This window comes from Panthera tigris, chromosome F3 (assembly GCF_018350195.1).
Source record: "Panthera tigris isolate Pti1 chromosome F3, P.tigris_Pti1_mat1.1, whole genome shotgun sequence".
Classification (NCBI taxonomy): Eukaryota; Metazoa; Chordata; class Mammalia; order Carnivora; family Felidae; genus Panthera; species Panthera tigris.
The window spans coordinates 67,749,920-67,773,760 of NC_056678.1; the positions used below are offsets into that span (position 1 = coordinate 67,749,920).

At 57.8% G+C, this 23,841-nt stretch overlaps 1 protein-coding gene across 5 annotated transcripts; it reads left to right on the forward strand.

The window, feature by feature from the left end:
* The first annotated feature begins 535 nt into the window (after positions 1-535).
* On the forward strand, positions 536-14,450 carry UBQLN4 (ubiquilin 4). 5 transcript variants are annotated; one of them, XR_006213842.1, is made up of 12 exons: positions 536-663; positions 2,081-2,232; positions 2,550-2,767; positions 3,341-3,603; positions 5,180-5,338; positions 8,766-8,991; positions 9,998-10,137; positions 10,600-10,683; positions 10,804-10,919; positions 11,063-11,286; positions 12,685-13,793; positions 14,157-14,450. XR_006213842.1 is itself a non-coding variant. In XM_042975899.1 (11 exons), exons 1-11 carry the CDS (start codon positions 556-558, stop codon positions 12,834-12,836), a joined length of 1,842 nt encoding a protein of 613 aa, XP_042831833.1. In that variant the 5' UTR covers positions 536-555; the 3' UTR covers positions 12,837-14,450. The 5 variants fall into 5 exon arrangements, 4 of the variants coding, with proteins under 4 accessions (XP_042831833.1, XP_042831836.1, XP_042831835.1 ...); XM_042975899.1 differs by having other exon boundaries at positions 12,685-14,450; XM_042975902.1 differs by having other exon boundaries at positions 12,743-14,450.
* The last annotated feature ends 9,391 nt before the right edge of the window (positions 14,451-23,841 follow it).

Genomic DNA, 23,841 nt, shown 5'->3' on the forward strand with positions numbered 1-23,841 from the left:
AAAGCAGTTTCCTACGTTATGCACGGCCCTGTGGGATGAGAAAGGCTCAGAAAGGCCGCGCCCGCCGAACCCAGGCTCCCGGAGCCGTACTTAGTAACGTCGTGCAGGCCACGACCTTCGGGGGCATAGTCAGTCCTAGAGGTGAGATCTTGGGTGGACGTCCAGAAGTGGGCGAACTCAGCCTCCGAGGCGGGAGGGGCCCGGGAACGGAGCCAACGCGGTGAGGGGACAGCGTTTTGTCCGCGAGCGGGAGTCCCCGCGGAGGCGGCCGGCCTGGGCTGGCTGCCGGCTGTCGTGGGGAGCCCGCCCCGCCCCGTGAGGCCCGGTGCGGCGGCGCGGCCCCGGCTGCAGTGCCCCCCCAGGCCGCCCGGGGCGCTGTGGGCGCCGCTGGTCCGGAGGGCGGCGCGGCCGCGGGGAGGGGAGGGCAGGGCAGGGGGGGGGGTGCGGAGGGGCGGAGGCCGGAGTCGAGCCGGCCGGCCGGGCGGGGAGGAGGAGGAGGAGGAGGAGGAGGAGGAGCCGGGGCGGGCTGGCGGGCGGCCGGGTGGCGGCGGCGGCATGGCGGAGCCGAGCGGGGCCGAGGCCAGGCCCCCCATTCGGGTCACCGTCAAGACCCCCAAGGACAAGGAGGAAATCGTGATCTGCGATCGAGCCTCCGTCAAGGAGGTAGTACGCGCGGCGAGGGTCGCGGAGGAGGGGTCTGCGAAGAGAGGGGTGGCCCCGAGGCGCTGGGGCGGCGGGCGGGGGCCCCGCAGGCTCTCGGAGGGGCGGGAGGCGCGGAGCGGGGCTGGGGGCGTCCGGCGAGAGGGAGCCGGCGAGCGCGGCGCGTGCGGCGGACGCGAGGCCGGGGCGCGCCTTGTGGCCTGGGCTGGGGGCGTGGCGGAGAGTGGGGAGGGGGGCACCTGGCACCGCGCAGGGGAAGGACCAGGGCCTTGAGGGCAGCGTGCGCCGCGGGGAATGGCCGGGGAGCCGGGGCGCCGAGGCCGGGAGGGCTCCGGGCACGGCGCTGCGCCAGGAGAGCGGGCGGGGGGCGCCTCCGGGTTCTGGGACGCGGGGCGCCGGGGGAGCATTTCCCCGGGCCCGGATCCTTCCGACGCTCCCAAATCGAGGGGGTTACGGTGGGCCCTCGGCCTCTCTGGGACTTACGGTGTGCAGTAGGTGCTCAATAAAAGTGTGTTGAATGAGTGAATGAGGGAGCTTTTCCTGTGTTCGCACCTCCTGTGGCTGCTCCACAATTTCACGCAGGCGGGGCTTAACACAGGCCATCTGGTTGGAAGGAAGGGCTCTGGAAGCTGCGTTTGCTTAGCAAGTGCACTCTTTACTGAGAGTGTCTGTTTTGGTTTAAGTTTGTTTTGGAGGGGAGAGCTGATAGATTTGGGGAGTCTCGCTCTCCCAAGCCAGTCTTTAGTGCCATCACTGCTCCCTCTCCCCCCTTGTGAAGTGACTGCATTCCAGAACTTACATTCTCTGCCCTGCAAAGCTGAATTTGAAGTCAGCTTGAATTGAGAGACAGTGTGTTTGGTCAAGAGCTGGGGCTTTGGGGTCAAGTCCTGCGTTTCAGTGCAGTTACGTAACTGCTCTGAGCCTCAGTTTTCTCACCTTTAAAATGGAGATAATGACTCATACGTATCTCATGGGACTGAGACTCTTAACTCCTGAGGAGTCACTGCTGGGATGCGTTTGTCCTAGTTGTTGCAAGATGGCTGGGTGTGAGGAAAGTTGGGGTCTGAGAACGGAGGCGGGGCGGGGTGGGGTGGGGTGGACAGGGCCTGGGTGGAAGGCTGTTGCAGGAGTTGGGATGGGCAGGGGCCAGCAGGGCAGGGCCCTCACAGGGAGCTGGGCAGAGGGACTGCGGAGGGGGTGGCAGGAAGCAGCCAGGGCCTTATGGGGTGGGAGACCCCAGGGGTTGAGCTGAGAGGGGACGTCACCGGTCCTTCTCTTTGGTTAACAAAGGGGCCTGCTTATTGCAGCAGGCTGGATGGAGTTGAGACTACAGAAGGGACTTCCCCGGGGGGCTAGAGGCAGGGTCCCTGGGGGGTGGAGCCCAGGAGCCTCCACAGTGACTTCTGCCTCCTGACCACAGTTCAAAGAGGAGATCTCCAGGAGGTTTAAGGCTCAGCAGGATCAGCTGGTCCTGATCTTCGCAGGCAAGATCCTCAAGGATGGGGACACCCTGAACCAGCATGGGATCAAGGATGGGCTCACTGTCCATCTGGTCATCAAGACCCCTCAGAAGTAAGTCCAGGAGAGGAGCACATCCAACTTCCGATCAGGCCTCCCCCCCCCCCCCGCCCCTCCCCGTCACTCACCTGTACCTGGAGGGCCCTGCAAGGTCCGGGACTCACCTCTCCCAGAATGCCCCGGAGGCAGATGGTGCTAGCTTCTCCCTCGGCCTGAATTACTAACTGCCCCCAGCGTTACTGCACCCCCGCCTGAGGGCTGCTCAGGAGGTGGCTTGTGATAGGGTAGTAGAGCACCGAAAGTCCTCCTCTGAGATCACCGTCTTCCCTCTGGAGCTCACCTCAGCTGGGACTTCACTTCTCTGTCCTCAGGGCTCCAGACCCAGCTGCCACCACTGCTTCCTCCCCGTCCACTCCAGACCCTGCCTCGGCACCCTCCACCACGCCTGCTTCACCCGCCGCCCCTGCCCAGCCCTCCACCTCTGGCAGCGCCACTTCGGATGCTGGCAGCGGAAGCCGGAGGAGCAGTGGGGGGGGGCCCTCCCCAGGGGCCGGGGAGGGACCCCCCAGCGCTACTGCATCCATACTCTGTAAGCCCTGAGGGAGGAGGTCACAGTCCTGCTTTGGGCTAGGGCGCGGGGGAGAGCCAAGAGGAGGCAGAAACATGGTCCCTGCTCCTGGTCTGATGGGGACAGGGAACCCCTGGACATAGGGTTCCAGACATTGCTGCTTGAGCGGAGCAGGGGAGGACATCCGTCTATGAGGGCCTCCCGGAGGAGGGGAGCATGGGTGAACGTTAAGGGGACGGGAGAAATGAGGTTGCGGACGTGGGGAATGCTGGGTGAGGATATTGGAGTTTGGGGACAGAGTGGGTCCAGCAGCAGCCAGCTGGGGAGTGTCTAGGCTCGTTCAGCAGGCCATCGCTGGTCGCCGTCTCTTTGCTCAGTGCCGTGCCCGGCTCTCGGCCTCGGCTTCCGGAGAGGTCTCGGTCTGCTAGGCTCCCGTCTCTGCCGGCAGCGGGCCAGGGCTTGGGCCCGGGGAAGGGTCGGAAAGGGGAGATGCCAGAAGCAGACAGGGCCCGTCGCGGAGGCCTGCATTCGGCGGCTGTGGCCAGGTGGGGGCAGGGTTTTGCGGCTGGCCGTGACCCTGGCCCCTCCCCGCAGCTGGCTTTGGGGGCCTCCTGGGCCTGGGCAGCCTGGGCCTGGGCTCCGCCAACTTCATGGAGCTGCAGCAGCAAATGCAGAGACAGCTGATGTCCAACCCCGAGATGCTGTCGCAGATCATGGAGAACCCCCTGGTCCAGGACATGATGTCTAACCCCGACCTGATGCGCCACATGATCATGGCCAACCCCCAGATGCAGCAGTTGATGGAGCGGAACCCTGAGATCAGCCACATGCTCAACAACCCGGAGCTCATGAGGCAGGTGGGTGTGAGAGAAGGTTGGGGTGGGGACGGGCAAGACACCGGTGGGACTTTTCCCACCTCGCCCTGCCTTGGCTTATTTGGTGACTTACTCATCCGGCAGCCCTGTTTGGAGCACTGGGGGTGTAGTGACGACAAGGCACAGGCCTGGCTTTCCAGGAACTTCTGGTCTTAAAAGGAAATGGGACAAGCAAGCGCGCAGTAGTAACGTGGCGTGGTTGGTGATGTCATAGTCGCGGGATCCCCTAAGAGAAGGGCTCCTGGCCCCGGGGAGGGGGGGAGCGCTCAGAGGAGGCTCTGGAGGAAGTGTCAGCCACGCTGAGACCCAGAGGAGGAATCATGAGCCGGAGGAAGAAAAAGAGGAGAGTGTTCAGGCCTGAGGGACAGCACGTGCAAAGGCCTGGGTGTAGGGTGTTCGGGGAGCGTCGCGGCTGGGCCGGGCAGGGCTGGTGGCCGAAGGACGCCCGGCAGCGGCGGCGTGTCAGGCTTCGGGAGCCCTGTCTCATGGCCCAGTCCCCCGGGGGAAGAGGAGAGATGACGTCAGCGGAGCCGTGGGCACCGGTGCTGGGTTCCCCTGGAGATAAGTGCCTTCGGAGCAAGGACTTGCGGGTGTTTTCTTCCCTGCCTAGAATTGCTCCTGTGCGTGGAAGTCACTCTGGAAACACTTAGAGAATGAGTGAATTATGGGGTAAGGAGTCAGGGTCCCGTCTTAGACGTAAAGGTGCTTTAGTGAGCACTTGTGGAGGGACTTGGGAGTAGGGACAGGGAAGGCATCCCAGGCAGGGTGCCCTTTGTCCCCCGTCATGCACTGTTGTCCCCTGGAGTTGACACAGGCCAGCCCTTATTGAGAGTGAGCCCCCATCCCGTCCACGGGTTTCTCAAGGTTTGGCCAGGCCGGAGACCTGGGGGTGGGGTTAGAGGGTGCTGGTCGTGTCGCCCCAGCGTGAATCCTTTCCCTCCCCAACTTATGGTCATCTTCTGGGAACCGCAGTGTGGTCTTGGACAGACAGAGTGATCTGGCCTCAAAACCTGGCCCCACCACTAACCGGCTGTGTGTCCCCAGTGAGTCTCAGCCTATTTCCTCATCTGCAGAATAGGGACAGAAATATCTCCTTGGGACAATTATCATGGGGAGCACATGACTTCCGTTGTGTGAATTACTTAGCTGGGTGCCTGTGTATCATAGGTGCTCAGATGTTACTCTCCTCTGCTTCCTCCTCCTCCTCCTCCTCCTCCTCATGTCCTTTCCTACCAGTTTCCTTTTGCTCCCTGTACTTCCGAGGGCCTCAGGTTCGAGGGCCTCCTGAACCTGAGGAAGAGAAGTTGCTGTCCTCGCCCCCCCACCCCTGGGTCATTGTACCGCAGCACAAAGCCAGGCAGACTACCCTTGCAGGCAGGGACAGAGCCAAGATGACAGTAGAGGGAGGAATTTACCTGCCACCCTGCCGCTGTGGGGCAGTTCCTGGGCCCTGGACCCTAGTCCTGGGACAGACCTCCTCCTCAGGGCCCACCCCCGTCCAAGCCTGGTGCCCCCCCGGGTTCTGGGGTTCTTCCTGTCTCTCTCCCTTCTCCACCAGACCATGGAGCTTGCTCGAAATCCAGCCATGATGCAAGAAATGATGCGGAACCAGGACCGGGCCCTGAGCAACCTGGAGAGCATCCCCGGAGGGTATAACGCCCTCCGCCGCATGTACACAGACATCCAAGAGCCGATGTTCAGTGCTGCCCGGGAACAGGTGGGACCAGGGGCTGGGCTGTGGGAGGGCTGTTTGGGCTCAGGATTCCCTATCCCCGGATCCAAGTCAGCCTCTTTGCCTACGCAGCCCTCCGACAGTGGGCCTTGGCTTGAGAGCGGTTCTCACAGCACAGGCGGGGGTGGTCCAGCCTGGCATGGGGCGGGGCAGCAGGGTGGAAGGTAGCAGAATTCCCCAGGGAAGCGGGGCGGGGTGTAGCGTGCAAAGCGTCCGACAACTTCTTGCCCCGGGGGCTCAGGGGCCGTGGGGCAGGCAGTGTGTCTCAAGTGTGGTCCTTGGATCACCTGCATCAGAATCACCCAGGGGGGCTCCCCGATCGTCAGATTCCTGGTTCCCACCTTCGAGCCTCTTACTGACTCAATCTCTGGAATCAGGCCCTGGGAATATGCACTTTGAAAAGTACCTTAGGGATTCTTCCAAATATGTAAGAAGTATACACAAAAGTACAACATCCTTTCACGTCCCTGAATGTAGTATCAGTGCCTTTTGGTTTCTTTTTTTTCTTTAAGTTTAATTTACACTAAATACGTGATACAAATATTTACACACCTCAAAGTTCCGAAGTTATACAAAGTAAACAGTAGGGGATCCGTCCTTCTGGTTCCATCTCCCAGCCACCTCTTTTCTACCTCAGAGGTGACTACTGTTAGTGTTTTTTATAATTTCCTGGGCGTATTTTATACTTGCAAATAAAGCTTTACAGAAAGAAGTGTAGCTTCGTGCAGCCCTGCCCCAGTTTACAGCTCCTTCCCTCTCCAGAGCTGACTGCCACCGAGAAGTTGGTGTTTACCGCTTTGATTCTTTTATGGCCTATGTTTGTATCCGTAAATAATGTAGAGTATTGTTTTGCATATTTTTAAACCTCCTAGAAGTGGCATGCTGCCGTTCATATAATCTTAACCTGCTTTTTAAAAACATTTCTTACGAATACTTTTCTTGGAGAATAACATGGCTTCAGAAAGGGACACACATCATAAGCGTGCGGCTTGATGGAGTTTCACGAACGGAACACACACACACACACACACCCCAAACCAGGGCCCAGGCGGGAGGGTGGGATCTCATGTTCCTTTTTCCTTGTGGACGAGAGCACCACGTCCTGCGTGGTCTGTGCTGTCCCAACAGATTTCCTTGTTCACGCCGCCTCCGTCCCACACCAAATCTCCACAGATAAGTGTGAGTCTAGCTGACTGTGCGCGGGCCCGCTGGTCGGTCCGTCTGTCCTTGCAGTGATACCACATTGTCCTAATTAAGCCTGGGCTTCTGGTAGAGCAAACCCCTCACCTTACTCTCCTGCGTCTTCTTGGTTATTCTTGGCAGTGCTGTTGCAAATCTTAGAACGTGCTCGTCGGGATCAACTATGAGTTTTTAAAGGAATTTGTTTAAGTTTTATTTAAGTATTTAATTAAAAACGTATATCCAAGTAATGCATGCATCTGGTTAAAAAAAAAAAAAAAACCAAGGAGCTGAGAAAGGCTTATAACAAGCCCTCCGGCTAACTCTGATGCAGGCCGAATTGTAAGAACCACTGGAATAACTAAAGGAACAGACTTTTGGCGTCGGCAAACCTGGGTTCAAATACCTAATGCACCACTTTTGGTGGTGCAGTTTTAAGTTAGCTGCTTAACCTTTCTGAGTCTTAGCGTCCATGTTTTCAAAATGGAAGTGATACAATACAGCCGTGATTCTTGACCCTTTTGGCCTCAGGACCCCTTTATACCCTTAAGAATTATTGAGGACCTCAAAAAGGTTTTCTTTTTGTGGGTTGGGTCTCTTGATAGCCACTGTATCTGCAATTAGGACCGAGAAACTTACAGAAGGTCGATTAATTCGTTTTAAAATGACAGTAAATACCCTACACGTTAATATAAAAAGCGCGTTCGCTTAAAAAATAACTTAATTTTCCAAAACAAAACTTTAGAGGAGAGCTGCCTTGTTCTAACTTTTGCAGACTCCCTTGCCATCTGGCTTGCTGTGGGACCCAGTTCTGCTTCCGCGCTCGGTCTGGTGCAGCATCACATGTCACATAGCCTCTGGAAAACGCCACTGAACACTCATGAAAACAACAAGAGTGAAAAAAGGCAAATAGCATCTCAGAATTCTAAAACCAGGGTTAAGCCTTGCAAGGGTCCCAGGACCACACTTTGAGAACTGGTACATTGGAGGGCTACTGTAAACATTAGAAGAAACATGCCTGGTACATAGTAGGTGCTCAATAAATGGCAGCTGTGATTGCCCGAGGGTGGTCAGAAAGAGATTCAGTCTATAGACAGCATGGGGAAAACTAGGGGGCCCAGAACTCAGCGGTGGTGGGTGCCAGGTGAGTTACCAGAACAGGAAGTGTGAAATAGGGACAAAGCCTGAGGCTGGGGTACACAGACCCTGGCCTACTGGCTGTCATCCCAGCAGGCATCTGGTAAGGCGGAGGAAGCCCGGCTCAGAGCTGGAGGGCCTTGGCTGCTCTGGTCCCCACGACCTGCTCTGAATGAGCAGGAGACCCCGCGGTGACAAGGGGCTGAAGCTGTGCAGCTGAGGACCACCCAGGACCTCAGGATGGGGGGGCTGGAGCAGGGAAATAGGGCACAGACTCCCTCAGCGAGCACAGCGCTGGACAGAGCTCTTGCCTGGGTGCCGGGGGATCCAGAGGAAGTTCCATTGCCACCTTGGGCAGCACGCCATGTGATGGGGTGCCGACCCCGAGGCCATCCTGGGGGACAGCAGGCAGCCTGGTGCTGAGGAGGCCTATGTAGCTGAAGGAAGGAGGCCGAGGAGAAGGCTGTGCGGGGGAAGCAGCGGAAGGAGGGCACGCTCAGCCGGAGATGAGTGCCCCTGAGGGGCTCCCCTGCGTGTGCTTGGAGGGACAGAATGCCATGAAGAAGACCTGGGCTTCTGGGGAGGTCCTATTGGACCAAGACGGCTGGACAGGGGGACGCCTAGAGGCAGCCCAGGGCTGAAGCAGAGAGCCAGCTCCCCTCAAGCCAACAATTATTTATTGAGCACCTACTAGTGTCAGGGGAAGGGTGGGGCGCAAAGGTGACCTTGCCTGTGCCCCTGAAGACCTGAGGAAGACCTATGTGTCCTTACGCGATGAGGAGGTGTGTGTAAAGTACCACAGGGCACAAAGGAGACTAGAGACCAAGTCTTTGGAGCCCTCGGGGAAGGCGGGAAGTTTCCAGTTACCTGAGGGGTTTCCTCATCCCCTGGCCGCTCCTGCACTGGCCACCTCCCACCCTGCAAGGTGAGGGTGTGGCTGCCCGTCTCCAGGCCAGAACTGGAGCTGAGGGCCTCCAGGACCTCCCACCCCCTCCCTCTCCCAGGGAGGGGAGGCTGTTAGGTGAGAGGCGCGGGGGGCCTAGCCCTCACCCTGGTTTGTTTCGGTCCTTAACCCAGAACCTTTCCCTCCTCCCAGTTTGGCAACAACCCCTTCTCTTCCCTGGCCGGGAACTCCGACAGCTCGTCCTCCCAGCCTCTGCGGACTGAGAACCGAGAGCCCCTCCCTAACCCCTGGAGCCCCTCGCCCCCCACCTCCCAGGCCCCCGGGTCCGGGGGGGAGGGCACCGGAGGATCGGGGACCAGCCAGGTGCACCCGACAGTCTCCAACCCCTTTGGGATCAATGCGGCTAGCCTGGGGTCAGGTATGTCCTGGGCTGGAAGGAGCTTAGTGGGGTCACCAGGGTAGTCCCTCTGCCCCAGGACTGAATGGGGCTCGCACTGCTGCAGCCTCCTGAAGACAGGTGAGCCTGTACTGAAGCCCCGGAGGGGGGGGTCTGCAGCCTGGGGCAGAAGCTCTGCCCCCTTGGGATGAGGGGTGGTTTGGGCTGTGTCCTGACGTCCCCGGAGCAGCCTGAGTGACGGCACAGAGTAAAGCAGGCCCCACTCCGAAGCGCTCAGCACTGCTGGTACCATCCAGGCAAATGGGTCAACCTGGGCAAGTGGGTGTGGGAGGAACCGGGCGCTCCCAGGGACAGGCAGGTGTGAGGCTGGGGGAGAAGGATGTGTGGACTTGCCATGGACAGACAGGGGCGGGCTGTGCACAACCCTTGGGGAGGCCCCACTATCTGGACTGTGACTGTACATGTGACCCCGGGGACGTCTCTGGTAGATGCCCTGGTCGGGGGGGGGGGGGGGGGCACCTCGATCAGGAGAGTCCCTTCCCCTCCGTGTGCTCCAGTCCCCTTATGACCCGTGGCTTTCAAATTGTACTCCTGAGTCCGGGGGTCCGGACTTTCCCCAGAAGGAGAAAGGACTGAGTGGGAGGGGCTCCAGCCAGTCCCTTGTCACACTTGGTTCGGAGTGACATCTGGTTTGAGGAAAGGGCCTCTGCCACTAAGAAAGACTGCCAACCACGAGCCTATGTGACCTCTGTCAGACCCTTTCCTGGAACGGCCCCGGTGGGGGGGGGGGGGGGCATGTGGAATGAGACCCAGTTTCCAACCTGCTTGTCCGTAGAGCAGCTGGGAGAGGGGCCGGGCGGAAGCAAGGCCAGAGCTGGGGCCCACGCCCCTGATGGGGTCGGCTTTTCGCCGCCCCTCTGAGCTCCCTAACGGCTCAACGTTGGAAGTAAGGGAGATGGAAGGGGGGCAGGCATCTGGTTTCCATCTTTTGTCCCCTTTGTCCTTGTCGTCTTCCTCCTCGTGCTAGGAGTGTTCAACAGCCCCGAGATGCAGGCTCTCCTCCAGCAGATCTCTGAAAACCCGCAGCTGATGCAGAACGTTATCTCTGCCCCCTACATGCGCAGCATGATGCAGACGCTGGCCCAGAACCCCGACTTCGCTGCTCAGGTACGCGGTGCGGGGGCAGGTCCTGCGCAGTGGGCGGGAGCCGCGGGAGCCAGACGGCCTGGGCTCCTGTCTCTGGTCCCGCCCCCCCCCCCCCCCCCCCCAGCTGCGTGAGCTCAGCCCCTCCCGAGCCTCCAAGTTTGCTCACCTGTACGTGGCCGTGGCGGTGGCCCCTCCCTCACGGCGTCCCGGGGGGCGCAGTGAGCTCATACGAGTAGAGCGCCCGGAACGTGGCGTGGTGCTCAGTCGCCCTGTACTTGGGGACACCGTCAACGCCAGGCGCGGGGCTGCAAGCCCTGGCCCGAGGCCCGGAGCGCGGTTCCGTCTCCTCTCACTGCCCCCGGGAGGCCTTCGGGATGCACGGGGACCCAGATCTCCCACGGCGGTGGGGGTGCCGAGGGAGACAGGCCGCCGGGATTCTGAGGGCGGGTGGGCCCAGGCCTCCCTCCCGCCTTCACCCCGCAGATGATGGTGAACGTGCCGCTCTTCGCGGGGAACCCCCAGCTGCAGGAGCAGCTCCGCCTCCAGCTCCCCGTCTTCCTGCAGCAGGTGGGTGAGGCTCTCGGGGCCAGGGACACGGGGCGTGGGGTGGGGGGGGAGGCAGAGCAGAGCTCCGGGTGGCCGCCTGCGTCCTGCCACCACTGCCTTCCTTTGCCTGTTTCCCGCCAGATGCAGAACCCGGAGTCCCTGTCCGTGCTCACCAACCCCCGCGCCATGCAGGCCCTGCTGCAGATCCAGCAGGGCCTGCAGACCCTGCAGACCGAGGCCCCTGGGCTGGTACCCAGGTGAGGGCGGGGCCGGGGCGGGGGGGAGGGGCACAAGGCTCTGGCTCCGCCTCCGCGCCAGGCCCCGCCCCGCCGCTCTGAGGGTCTGCTCTCCTGCTTGTGCGCTCCGCCTTCTGGACCTCACGTTCCCATCCCTTTCTCAGAGGCTGCCTCCCACCTCTTGGTCTCTCCTGCCTGCAGCCTTGGCTCCTTCGGGATGTCCCGGACCCCGGCGGCCCCGGCAGGCAGCGACACTGGGTCTGCGCCCGAGGCCCCCACCTCCTCGCCAGCGCCCCCCCCCACGCCTTCTCCAGCGGGGGCTCCCAATGCTCCCCAGCACCTCATGCAGCAGATGGTCCAGCTGTTGGCAGGGGGCGGGAACTCCCAGGTACGCGGGGCTGCGGGGCCGGCGGTGTGGGGGGTGGCGGCAGCCTGGAGAGGCAGAGCGGGTTTGGAGCCAGCCGGACCGCCGCCCGCAGGGCTTGGTCTGCCCCTTGCTGGCCTTGGGCCGGTTGCCGCCTTCTCCACGTTGGCTTTTGCGGCTGTGCGATGGAGACGAGAGTAATGATAGAACTTACCGGGCTCTGGGGGCCGTTCTCATGCCTCGTGTGCGAGAGCACCTTCGCTCCACTCCTCACAACGGCCTTGGAAAGAAGCTGCTATCTCTGTGTTATAAAAGGGGGAAACTGAGGCCCAGAGAGGGTAAGTGGCTTGCTCAGAGTCACGCAGCCAGTAAGTAATGAGGCCAAGGTATGCTGGCTCCTGAGTTTACACACCTTAACCACCACGTCCTACCGCTGCTTCCTTCTATCACAGGGTCCTTTGGTGATTAAATCAGCCTCCGCCTCCAAGACTAGCGCGGAGGGTTCTGGGGGAGGAGGTAACTAGAACCCTGTGTTGCAAAGTCAAGGCTAGGGGATTGGGTGAGGAGTAGGGTTGACCTCAGGTGAGGCCCTTAACCTTTCTCTGGCTTCCCTAACTCGTCTGGGAGGACCCTTTTGACGGAAACGTAAGTGTGCCCAGCTCTGCAGAAGGTTCTGTTCTACAGAACCCTGTAGAAGGGTTGGACCAAGAGTCACCAGGGAAGGTCCAGTCCGGCTTAGATCCTGCGGACCGTGAGAAGAAGCAGCACCCAACCCTGGAGAAGGCTCTCGTGCTGCACGTTAGGGGGCTTTTGTGACCCTCGGCACAACCTTTCCTTCTGGGGACAGTGCGTTCACCCTATCAGAGGCTGGGCGGCCTGTCACTGCTGGGCTCCTTCACGGCCAAGGCTAGTGCTTCCTGCACATCCTTTGGGAAAGCATTTCCAGGAGATGTATATAGGAGTGTCAGACACGAAAAGCCTTCTCTTCTGTAAATAATGGTGTTTGTTGATTGGCTAACCGTGATCGAACAGGTTCCTTCTTTCCTGGGGCCCTTCCCTGGCCTTTCCCCTGGCTCCCTGCTTGAAGACTGCCGGGGGCAGGGCTGGGGGTGGACTTTGTGCAGACCGTGCGTCTTACCGAGCACACACCATTTGGCTTCTGGAGCGCCATTAACCTCTCCAGGGACAGAAAGTGGTTAGGAATATAGGCTGCTCTAGGCCCGTCTGTTACTTCGAAATGTTCAGAAAGGCACCCCCCACCTTCTGTTACACAGTCGTTGACTGATGTGGGGTGCAGGCTCCGTGACCCCTGAGGCTCACCCTTCCCTGCCCGCTGGTTGGGTCAGAGGATGCTGGAGAAGACCTACTGGTCATCTGCTCTGCGCCGTAAACCTCGGACTCAGAGAGGCCCGTCCTCTGCAGGTGCAGACGCCAGAAGGGGGTGGCCCTGCGCCCCCTTCACGAGGCCCGTCCTCTGCAGGTGCAGACGACGCCGGAAGTACGGTTCCAGCAGCAGCTGGAGCAGCTCAACTCCATGGGCTTCATCAACCGTGAAGCTAACCTGCAGGCCCTGATTGCCACAGGAGGGGACGTCAACGCAGCCATCGAGAGACTCCTGGGCTCGCAGCTCTCCTAACCCCCCGGCCGCGCCTCCTGCCTCTCCCTTCCCTGGGCACCAGCGCCTGGCTCCTCTGTCGGCCCCTGCCCTTTGCCTGCAGCCCATCTCCCCGCCCCGTCCTCTCTAGACAGCAGGGTGACTTTAGGGGCACCGGCCTCGCCCCAGTGCCCTGCGCATTTTGGGTTTACTTGTACATCTCTTATGGAGTCTTTGCTCTGGGCCCTGCTCCAGCAGGGCTGTTCAAGTGGTTTTCACAGTGTCGCCGGTCGGCCCCAGCTCCTGGCCCCACCGCCTCCTGGCACAGCCCGTAGACCTCTGGTGGCGGTGGCCTGGCCATGCTGGGTGGGAGGAGGGACTGGGGCGGGGTCTTCGTGTGTGCCTCTAGGGCTCTGCTTGTTGTCTGGTTACTTGTGGCGACTCCTCTGTCTCTCTCTCTCCACCTGCAGCCTGACCCCTGCTGGGACCACACACTGAAGCAGGGCTGGCGGTTGGGGGGGTGGGGACAGGCTCTCTTTTCCATCCCCCCCCCCCGCCCCCCCCCATCCTGGTCCCTTCATCCAGGCTTTGTTGGGATGTCCCGTCCGAAGGGGGAGACCAGACACCACACTCTGTGTGAGGAACCGAGCCCTGGACCGGCCCGATGGAGTTGGGTGCAAAGGAGGGAAGAGATTTTCTGGAGGAGGGGGATGGGAAAACGAACTGAGTCGCAGGCTCAGCGGCTGGAACTTGGAATGGACACTTTGGGAGTGGAGGCCCCACGGAGCTCCCTTAGGCGGGGTCCAGGCTCAGGCCTGGCAGAGGGCCCTGGAGATGCTAACGGGGTCTGAGCCGCAGGAAGGGCTCAGGAAGCCAAGCGACACGGTTCACGGGGGCTCCTGCCGGCTCCGTTTCCAGGACCCGCCTGCATCCCCAGGTACCAGGGTCTCAGTCCCCCTCACGAGACACGAAGGGATTGGGGTCTGTCTCAGCAGCGGGTGTGTATGCGGTGGGTACTCACACACACACACACACACACACACACACACACACACACACACTCGAGCGGCATAGGACAGCAGATTCCTTGTTGGTTTCTGGTTCCGAGCTGTCTCCCACCAGAGAGGTAGGCAGGAGGGCTGGTCCGGGGCAGGAGTGCACACAGTCCAGGGAGCTAGGTCCTGGGCCTCTGGGCACCGGGCACCCCAAGGGCAGTGTGGTCCTGAAGCTGTCGGGGAACAGTAGAGGGGTCCCTACCCCTGCAGCCCCGGCCTTTGGATCCTTCACCGTTTCCTTCCAGGCCAGAGAGTTCTATTTGAGGAAGGGAAGGAGAGGGCCGCGGCGACGCCTTTGGTGTGGAATTGGACGCTGCTGTGTCGAGCGCAGGGGAGGCTCCTGTCGCCTCTTCTCTCTGCGGCTTCGCGCAGCTGCTCGGAGGACCCGTGGCTGAGAATATGGAGGCGCGAGGGGCACAATTGTCTCCCGAGTGGGAAAGCGTCCTGAGCAATCCGGAGAGGGTGTGTGTGGCTCTCCCTCCTGACCTCCCCAACCTCCACACTGGCCTTTGTAAATAAACGACGTGGTCTTTGTTGTCGGGATGTCTTGGTGTTTGCTTTCTGGGGGAGAGGAGGCCGGCCGAAGAAGACTCGGTTTTAGGGAGTTTAATAAAGCGGGACCCGAGGACGCTGAAGGGGGTTCAGTTGCCACAGGTGTTAAAGGATGCCGCCACCCCCACCCCGTCAGGGCTGGGAGGCGGGGCGTAGGAAGGTCATTACTGCCCTCTTCTGCCGATAGGGCAAGACTCTTACCTCAGGTAAAAAGGCCCAGACAAAGCAAACTATTGCATCCAGACCTTCTGCAAGTGAAGTCAGGAGGTTTAGCCTTGAACTCCGAGACTCAGCCTGGCCGGTTCTCCCGCTGGAAGCCACAAAAACAGACCTGGCAGGATCGGAAAAGGGCCAAGTGGAGTGAGCGGCGTCAGGGTGTCCGCGGGCGGACTCACCGGGCTGGCAGCTCCCACGGCGGGGGGAGGGGAGGACACAGCGGGGGGTGGGGGGCAAGTGGTGGAAACTGCAGGAATGAGAACAGCAGTCTGCAGAAAGGCGCAAGCGAAGAGAAAATGTTTGGAAGCAACCGGACAATCAAGACAGCGGGCTCTCGAGGGAGCGGCAGACCAGCGCCCACGTCCCACCCGCGACGCGGAAGCCCACGGGGTGGATGCTACTCCCCCCAGTCTGGGATGCGGCGCCGGGCGAGAACGTCTTTCCAACGTGAAGGTAAGATAAAGGTATCTTCAGACAAACCCAAATTGAGACCACCACCGGCCGACTCACGTGTGGGGTGATCTTGGGTCATAAGAAAAAGAAAAAACAAAGGACAATGGTAAACGTGTGTGTGTAAACTCCATAAAACAAAAGGGATGATGTCTCATGGTGGGGTGTTCTGTTTTGTTTTAGAGAGAGCGAGCGCGTGCACAAGCTGGGGAGAAGGGTGCGGAGGGAGGGAGAGGGAGAGAATCTTAAGCGGGCTCCACACGCAGCACAGAGCCCAATGCGGGGCTCCAGCCCACGACTCTAGGATCATGACCTCAGCTGAAATCAAGACTCAGACGCTCAACCGACTGAGCCGCCCTGGGGCTTCTTTCTCGTGGTGTTTAAAATACAGGAATTGATGGGGCACCTGGGTGGCTCAGTCGGTTAAGCGGACTTCGGCTCAGGTCGTGATCTCGCGGTCCGTGAGTTCGAGCCCCGCGTCGGGCTCTGTGCTGACAGCTCAGAGCCTGGAGCCTGTTTCAGATTCTGTGTCTCCCTCTCTCTGACCCTCCCCCGTTCATGCTCTGTCTCTCCCTGTCTCAAAAATGAATAAAACGTTAAAAAAATTAAAAATAAATAAATAAATAAATAAATAAAATACAGGAATTGGGACTTGTGACTCGGCGGCTCCAGAGTCAGAGACGGTGGGGTTGGGGTTAGCCTGCACCGCGCGGCCTTCGCGTTGTGCTGGTAAAGGACAGGGTGCCAGCTCGTGGTAGCTGCCGCTAAGTCGAGGACAAATGTTTTGTAAGCCACCAAAGAGAAAAACCGTGTAATAGCTGCCAAGTGACCGGAAGGACAAAACGAAACGAAGGCGACGACTCCAAACCAAGGCAAGAGAGAAGACACGTGGTCAAGACGTTACCCTAGGAGGCGTTTCGGGGTGTGAACCGATGCTGTGTGGCACTGTAATGGTGGACGCGTGGCACTTAGAGCAGAGCGAACCTTCGTGCAGGCAAACTGAAAACCACGTGTCATCTCGGAGGTCAGGGGACCCCAGGACGGGATGAGGAACGTGACCAGAGACTGCAACTACGTTTTGAATGTATGAAGTCACTGCACTTGCAGGACGGGGGTAGATGCTGACAGAAGTAACTCGGAAACTAGCGGAATCTTTACAACTCAAGGCAGAAGAAACATAGCGCCGCGTCCTTGTTGATTGCGTCCCGCGGATGTACTGTCAACGGTTCCGAGACCACCGTGCACGTCTGCCACAACTGACAATGTAAGCAAGTGGGGGACGGCCAGGGGGGTGCGGTTTCTCTCTGTTGGGGTGGGGAGTGGACAGATGAGCGGGGGAGTGAGGCCGGAAGGACTCATGTGGTCACGGATTAGAACACGAACCCATGTTCAGCTTAATACGGATCCAGCTAAAAGTATTTTGTAGATGCGTGTGAGTTAGCACACACGCCTGTGTCCTTGCTGTCCGTGGAGAGGACCCAGGGGTCAAGACGCCCAGTGGCAGCCAGCACCCTGGTGCCCAGAGATTGCTCGTCTGTAGACCCCCCGCTCCCACAGTGAGCAAGCAGCCACGCCGGGAGCGGCCTCCCAGGGGCCGTGCTGGTGACTCCCAGGCCAGCTGCCCCGCGGGGACGATCGGCCTCCCCGCCGCCTGGACCACATCCCTGCCTGCAGAGCAGTCGGGGAGGAGGGATAGGGCGAAGACTCCAGGAGAAGCTGGTGTCCCAGAGAGTCATGGCAAGGGGCTGGTTTTAACCACTCCCTTTTAAGCGAAACATTCCGAATTCCCTGCGGGAGGGGCTGGGGGTGACCACAAGACATTTATAGAACATAAGAAAACAGAAAGATTGAAAGTAAAAGTCTGGGAAAAGATACACTACAAACGCAAGCCAGAAGAAAACGAGGGGACTGTACTAATAATAGATCAGACAGAATTTCAGGCCAAAAGAAACACTAAGAGGTAAAGGGGGTTCATTCATAATGATAAAAGGTAACATTCACTGGGAAAACAGACTAATCCTAAGTATTTATGCATCTAATGACCTGCCCTCAATATATAGAAAGAAAAAAAAAAATTGAGAGCGCTACAAAGAGAATCAGAAAAGCCCTCAGTCATAGATTTGAATACCCCTCTGTCTGTAATTGGGAGGCTAGGCAGGGAGACAATAGCCATAGGGACCAACATATATCATTAATTCTAAGATAGAGATTTTTTGGGGGGTGCCAGGCTGGCTCAGTCAGTGGAGCATGTGACTCCTGATCTCAGGGTTGTGAATTTGAGCCCCGCATTGGGTGTAGAGATTACCCAAAAATAAAATCTTAACAAAAAATAAGATACATGGGACACCTGGGTGGCTCAGTTGGTTAAACAAGACTTCAGCTCAGGTCGTGACCTGAGGGTTGGTGAGTTCCAGCCCCGTGTCGGACTCTGCTTAGGATTCTCTCTCTCTCTCTCTGCCCCTCCCCAACTTGCGCATGCACAGCACACTCGCTCTCCCTCTCAGATTAAAACAGAGAGGCAACATTTTGAATTTATAAAATATTTTAAAACCAAACTATAACAAAGAGTTACCTATCAACACTGATGGAATGCAGTTAAAGCGGTATGTAGAAGAAAGTTCATAGCCTTAAATATGTACATTAGAAAAGAAGAAAAATTGAAAAGCAATGAGTTAAGTAGCCATCTGAAGAAGTTAAAAAAAAAAAAAAGAATAGCAAAATATACCCAAAGAATGGAGAAGGGTAGAAAAACCAAGAGTAGAGCAAAAATTAATGAAATAAAAAAATAAACAATAAATGATATATCTGATAAGGGGTTAATATATATCGAAACTACAGTGAGGGATACCTGGCTGGCTGGGTGGGCGGAACATGTGACTCTTGATCTCGAGATTGTGAGTTCGAGCCCCGCAGTAGGTGCAGAGAGGGCTTAAATAATAAAATCTGAATAAAAAAAGAACGTTCATGGGAATGCAAGCTGGTGCTTAAATAATAAAATCTGAATAAAAAAAGAACGTTCATGGGAATGCAAGCTGGTGCAGCCACTCTGGAAAACATTATGGAGGTTCCTCAAAAAACTCAAAACAGAACTACCCTACGACCCAGCAATTACACTACCACGGGACACAGGTGGGCTGTTTCGAAGGGACACATGCACCCCCACGTTTACAGCAGCGCCGTCGACAACAGCCAAAGGATGGAAAGAGCCCAATGTCCCTCGATGGATGAGTGGAAAAAGAAGATGTGGTCTATATATACAAGGGAGTATTACTCGGCAATCAAAAAGAACGAAATCTTGCCATTTGCAGCTACGTCGATGGAACTGGAGGGTATGATGCTAAGTGAAATTAGTCAGAGAAAGAGAAAAATCCTATGACTTCACTCATATGAGGACTTTAAGAGCCAAAACAGATGAACATAGGGAAGGAAAACAAAAATAATATAAAAACAGGGCGGGGGACAAAACGGAAGAGATTCTTAAATATGGAGAACAAACTGTGGGTTACGGGAGGGGTGGTGGGAGGGGGGGATGGGCTAAATGGGGGAGGGGCACTAAGGAATCTACTCCTCAAATCATTGTTTCGCTATAGGCTAACTAATTTGGATGTAAATTGTAAAAAATAAAAAAAAATAATAAAAATAATAAAAAAGAACGTGCAGCGAGATTTTCCTCACACCAATTATAATGGCTACTATTAGGAAAAAAAACCAGAAAACAAGAAGTATCGGTGAAGATGTGAAATGGGAGAGCGTCTGTGGAAAACAGTGTGGTTGGGGGCAGTTTCCGAAAAAATGAAAAATAGAGTTGTCACATGATTTAGCAATGCCACGTGTGGGTAAAGACTCAAAGGACTGAAAGCAGGGTGTTACGGAGATATTTGTAGACCCATGGTCATAGCATCATTACTCACGGGACCTAAAACATGGGAGCAACCCAGCCGCCCACTGATGGATGGACAGACAAGCAGGCTGTGGTATAGACGCACAGTGGGATGTTACTCAGCTTTGGAAAGGTGCTATAACACAGGTGGACCCTGAGGACATCATACTAAGTGAAATAAGCCAGTCACAACAAAGACAAATACTATATGATTACATGAGATACTTAGCGTGGTCAAAATCACAGAGACAGAAAGTAGGTGGTGATCACCAGGGTTGGGAGGAGGGGAACGGAGAGTTAGCGTTTGCTGGGGACAGAGTTTCAGTATTGCGGGATGAAGGGTTCTGGAGACGGAGGGTGGTAGTCGTACAACGACGTGAATGTATTTTTCTTTTATGTTTATTTATTTATTTTGAAAGAGAGAGAGCAAGGGAGGGGCGGAGAGAGAGGGACACACAGAATCCGAAGCAGGCTCCAGGCTCTGAGCTGTCAGCACAGAGCCCGACGCGGGGCTCAAACCCACGAACTGTGAGATGATGAGCTGAGCTGCAGTGAGACGCTTAACGGACTGAGCCTCCAGGCGCCCCTACTGGTCAATTATTTTAGACAGGGTCCCTCAGTCTGGGTTTGTGGGAAGTTTCTTGTGCCCGGATGGTTATGCATTCTGATGAGGCTGCCACGAAAGCCACGGGCCTTCTCCGCACATCACGGCAGGTTGCGTGATGTCGGAGCTTCTTACTGTCGGTCTCGGTAGCCTTGACAACTTAGTTGAAAGGGTGTGGTTCCCGCTGGGTTTCCCTCTGTAAAGTTACTATTTTACCCATGTAATTAATAAACATCGTGAGGCAGGGGTGCCTGGGTGGCTCAGTCGGTTGAGCGTACGACTTCAGTTCAGGTCATGATCTTACGGTTTGTGGGTTCGAGCCCCACGTCGGGCTCTGTGCTGACAGCTGGGAGCCTGGAGCCTGCTTCGGATTCTGCGTCTCCCTCTCTCTCTGCCCCTAACCCCCTCGCATTGTCTCTGTCTCTCACAGAAATAAATATTCAAATTTTTTAAATAAAAAATAAAAAAATAACTATTGTGAGGGAGAGACTTGGAAACTATGCAAATTTCCTGTTTCTCCTCAAATTTTCATCCATAATTTCACCTCGATTGCCGGTCCCGCTGCAGCAGTGATCGCTCTGGTTTGAGCGCCCGTTTCCGACTTGTTCCTTGGTTGGTTGGTTGGTTGCAGTTTTTCTGGACGGAAGGGCCGTCCTTTCTCCCTTATTTGTGTTTTTATTTTATGCACTTCACCATAATGCACTTTGCTGTAATGCACGCGTGCGGCATTTACCGAAGGTAAATCTGTACTGGGAAATACCACAGAGCTCAGTGATTGCTAGAGGTCGCCGTCTGGTCCCCGGGCAGATCCCGCGGCCGGCCAGCACCCACTCCGGGCTCCTTCGGGGCTGCCTGCTCACAGCTCGCAGCCAGTGACCCTGCATCAAGCTGGAGCTGCCTTGCTGGGGGAGGTACCCACGCCCCCCAACCTCGGGCAGCCCGCAGTGCTGATATGGCTCAAAAGTGCTGCCAATCTTGTGGGCTGACTCTCGCGCCACAGCTCCCTAGACCCCGGCGGGCGGCGAGGAAGACTGAGAAGGCCATAGCCCTGCTCGGCTCTCTTCCTGCCCCATCCTGCTTCCTCACGGCCTCCGCTTCTAGGGAACCTAACTGAGGCCGGCTGTGTCTCCCCCACCGCAGACATGCCCTCTGGACCCTCAGCCTGCCGGGCAGGGGCAAGGTGGGGGGCTCTGGAGGGCCAGGCCCCTCTCCTGTTACTCGGGCGAGGAAGGAAGCCTGAGAGGCCAGGCTTGTTTAGCAGACGGCTGTCGTTAAGGTAGTCTTGTTTGCGAAATGCAAAGCCCAAAGCGTTGCTTTGAGCTGAGAGTCACCAGAAGAAAAGCAGAACTCTGGAGGGGAAACCCTGTAGCAAGAGGACTCCAGGTCAGTCCCCTCAGGCCTCCGGCCCCTTGCTGTCCTCCTTCTTGGAGCTCCAGTCCTTCCAGGGTTTCAAAGGCCTCGTCACCTCTCCCGAGGCCTCTGCATTAGAGACAGAAATTCAGACGGAGCTGGAAAGGGTGAGAAAGTGTTCAGAGACGCGGGGGTTGGGGGGGGGGAGGTGGGGAGGAAGAAAGAGGATGCGCGTTCTCCCCAATCCGTCCATCCATGCGTCCGTCCGTCCATCCATCATGCAGTCCATCTAGAGACAAACCTGCAATCATCAGGCTAGGACCTTCCGGGCCCCAAAATAAACTCTGCTTTATTTACATGGGAGCCGGATGATCCTGTCCGTCCTCCTGGTCCCTGGGCGCGCCCCCGGGAGCCTCTTGCGTGCGGTGCTCGCTGGCGGGGCCGGGCCGAGCCCTCCCCGGGGGGGGGGGGGGTTCGCCCGCGCCCCCGGCCTCCCCCGCCGTCTCGGCCTCGGCGCCCGCCCCCTACCGCCGCCGCCGGTCGCAGCAGCTGCACAGATACCGGCGGAAGCCGGCCAGGCTCCAGCGGGAAGACTTGGTCTTGGACGTGAGCGTGCTCGGGCTGCTTTCCGAGCTGCCCCGGTGCTCCTGCCGCAGCGGGCGCGTCCGCGAGGACGGGTGGCGCTTCCGCCGCACCCTCGGGGACCGCGCGGCCCGGGGCGGCCCCTCGTTCTCGGCGTCCTCGTCCTCCTCGTCCGCGTCCTCGTCCTTCGCCTTGTCCCTCCTCGGCCGGACGGTGGCGACCTTGCTGCGCTTCCGCCTCTTGGACCGAGCGAGGCCGGGGTCTTCCTCCTTGGGGAATCCGAGAGCAGGGGATGAAGCGCGCTCTCCACTGACCCGTCCCGTTACATACGGGGCTTCGTGTCTGAGGGGGGAAGGGAGGCAGAGAAGCCCTGAGGTCAGAGGCGAGCCTGGGCCGCGGGCGTCGGCGGAAGCCTGCCCCCCGGTGGACGCTCCCGGGCCTCACCGCAGGCTTATCCCAGCGCGCGGTGGACAGCTGGCCTCTTTCCAAGGGTCCCAGGGCAGGTGCTTTCGTTACATACAGACCCACTATGGAAGGCAGATACCAGCCGTCTAAGGACTCTGCTCTGGAACCCCTGGCTGCTCACCCTTGGGGGGGGGGGACGGATACGTCTATTATCTTGATTGTGGCCATCATACACGCCCGCACACCAAACGGTGCACTTTCAATGTGAGCAGCTTGGGGCGCCTGGGTGGTTCGGTCGGTGAAGCGTCCCACTCTTGATTGCGGCTCAGGTCATGGTCTCAGGGTTAGTGAGATCAAGCCCCACGTGGGCTCTGCGCTGACAGCCTGCTTGGGATTCTCTCCGTCTCTGCCCCTCTCCCCACTCTCTCTCTCTTAAAACTTAACATTTAAATACAAGCGATGTATTGTCAGTCACTGCTAACAGAAACTAGCATTTAAAGCCTCTCTCCAATAAACCAAGAGCTAAGTTCCTATACCGAGCGCGTTGCGCGCACGTAAATGTTGGCCGCCAGCGGGGGAGGCGGTTCTGTGTGATACCTCGGCTCAGACACACAGCTCAGACTCTAGCGTCTCTGCCTCCTACTTATCCGATCTTGGGAGGGTCACTTAACTTGACTTGGCCTCAGTTTCCTCGTCTGAAAAATAGGGGTAATAATAACATCTACCTGATAGGGAGGCAGCGGGAAGTTCTCAGTAAGTGGAAGCTGCGGTTACTCTCAGTGTTGGTGTTTTGTTCTGGGAGGAGTAAATCCGAGCCGTGTTTGGTAAAGATGTGAATTGGAAGGGTGTCGAGAAGATATGGAAGGTTGCCGCAAGACCTCCTAGAGGAGGCCAGTGAGGTAAATTGCCCGTGTGGTAGCGGGGCCAGGGGTGCGGGACCCCAGGGGAGGGGGGCCCGGGGTGGGGCACTCACGCTGGTCAGCTCCTGGCTCCCTTGGTAGCCCACATCATCTGTGAGGTTGTAGATGGATGTCAAGGATACATCAAAGGTGCTTAAGGAGGGATCTTCTGCCCCTGCAGCTCCCCAAGCTTCTCTGGTCTCCTGAGGAGAGAAGGAGAAGCCAGTTAGGAGGCAGAAGTTCTCGGGGCGCCTGGGGGGCTCAGTCGGTTAAGCGTCCACCTCTTGGTTTCCGCTAAGGTCGTGATCTCACGGTTGGTGAGTTTGAGCCCCGAGTCTGGCTCTGTGCTGACGGCTCAGAGCCTGAATGGGACTCTCCCTCTCTCTCTCTCTCTGCCCCCCACCTTTGTTGTTTTTTTTTTGTTTGTTTGTTTGTTTTTACAAAAAAGAGGGAGTAGCTCACAGCAGGCAGGACTGCCAGGATCAGCCGTCCTGGCTCCTGCCTCTGTCCCAGCCTGCCCCTTACTTTGGGGTTGGAAGATAAAGACACGGGTTCTTTCTTCTTCATGATCATAAAGTTCTGCGATCACTGATGTGATGAGGCTCTGGCGTGTCCGCCCCCCCCCCACACCCACAATTCTTTAGTGTTCATGTCCTCACAGAAGTGGTTGTCACGGCAATGGGAGGGTGGGGTCCGGGCCTCTGGGGGTCCCGGGAGGGCTCCTGTGAGGTGCTGAGACAGCATCCTTGCACACACACAGACCCCTACTTCACTTCTCAGTGGGAGGGGGCTGCAGGCCTCACTCCCAAACCCCCACCACGGTGAGCAGGAGGAGGACTGGCCTTAGGGAGGGAGACCGCAGTCGAAACCTGAAAATAGGATAGAACCTCAAAGGGCATCAAGACGTGGCTCATGTAGACTCTGGAATCCACCCTGGACTCCGCCTTTGCTGGAGAGAACTTTAACAAGAGGCAGAAAATAGTCCATCCAAA

Excerpts from the sequence above, each read along its gene's own strand:
- UBQLN4 (XM_042975899.1), top strand. The coding sequence starts at position 556 with ATGGCGGAGCCGAGCGGGGCCGAGGCCAGGCCCCCCATTCGGGTCACC. Across the intron at positions 3,604-5,179 it reads ACCCGGAGCTCATGAGGCAG|ACCATGGAGCTTGCTCGAAA; the intron begins GTGGGTGTGAGA and ends CTTCTCCACCAG. Across the intron at positions 10,684-10,803 it reads TCCCCGTCTTCCTGCAGCAG|ATGCAGAACCCGGAGTCCCT; the intron begins GTGGGTGAGGCT and ends GTTTCCCGCCAG.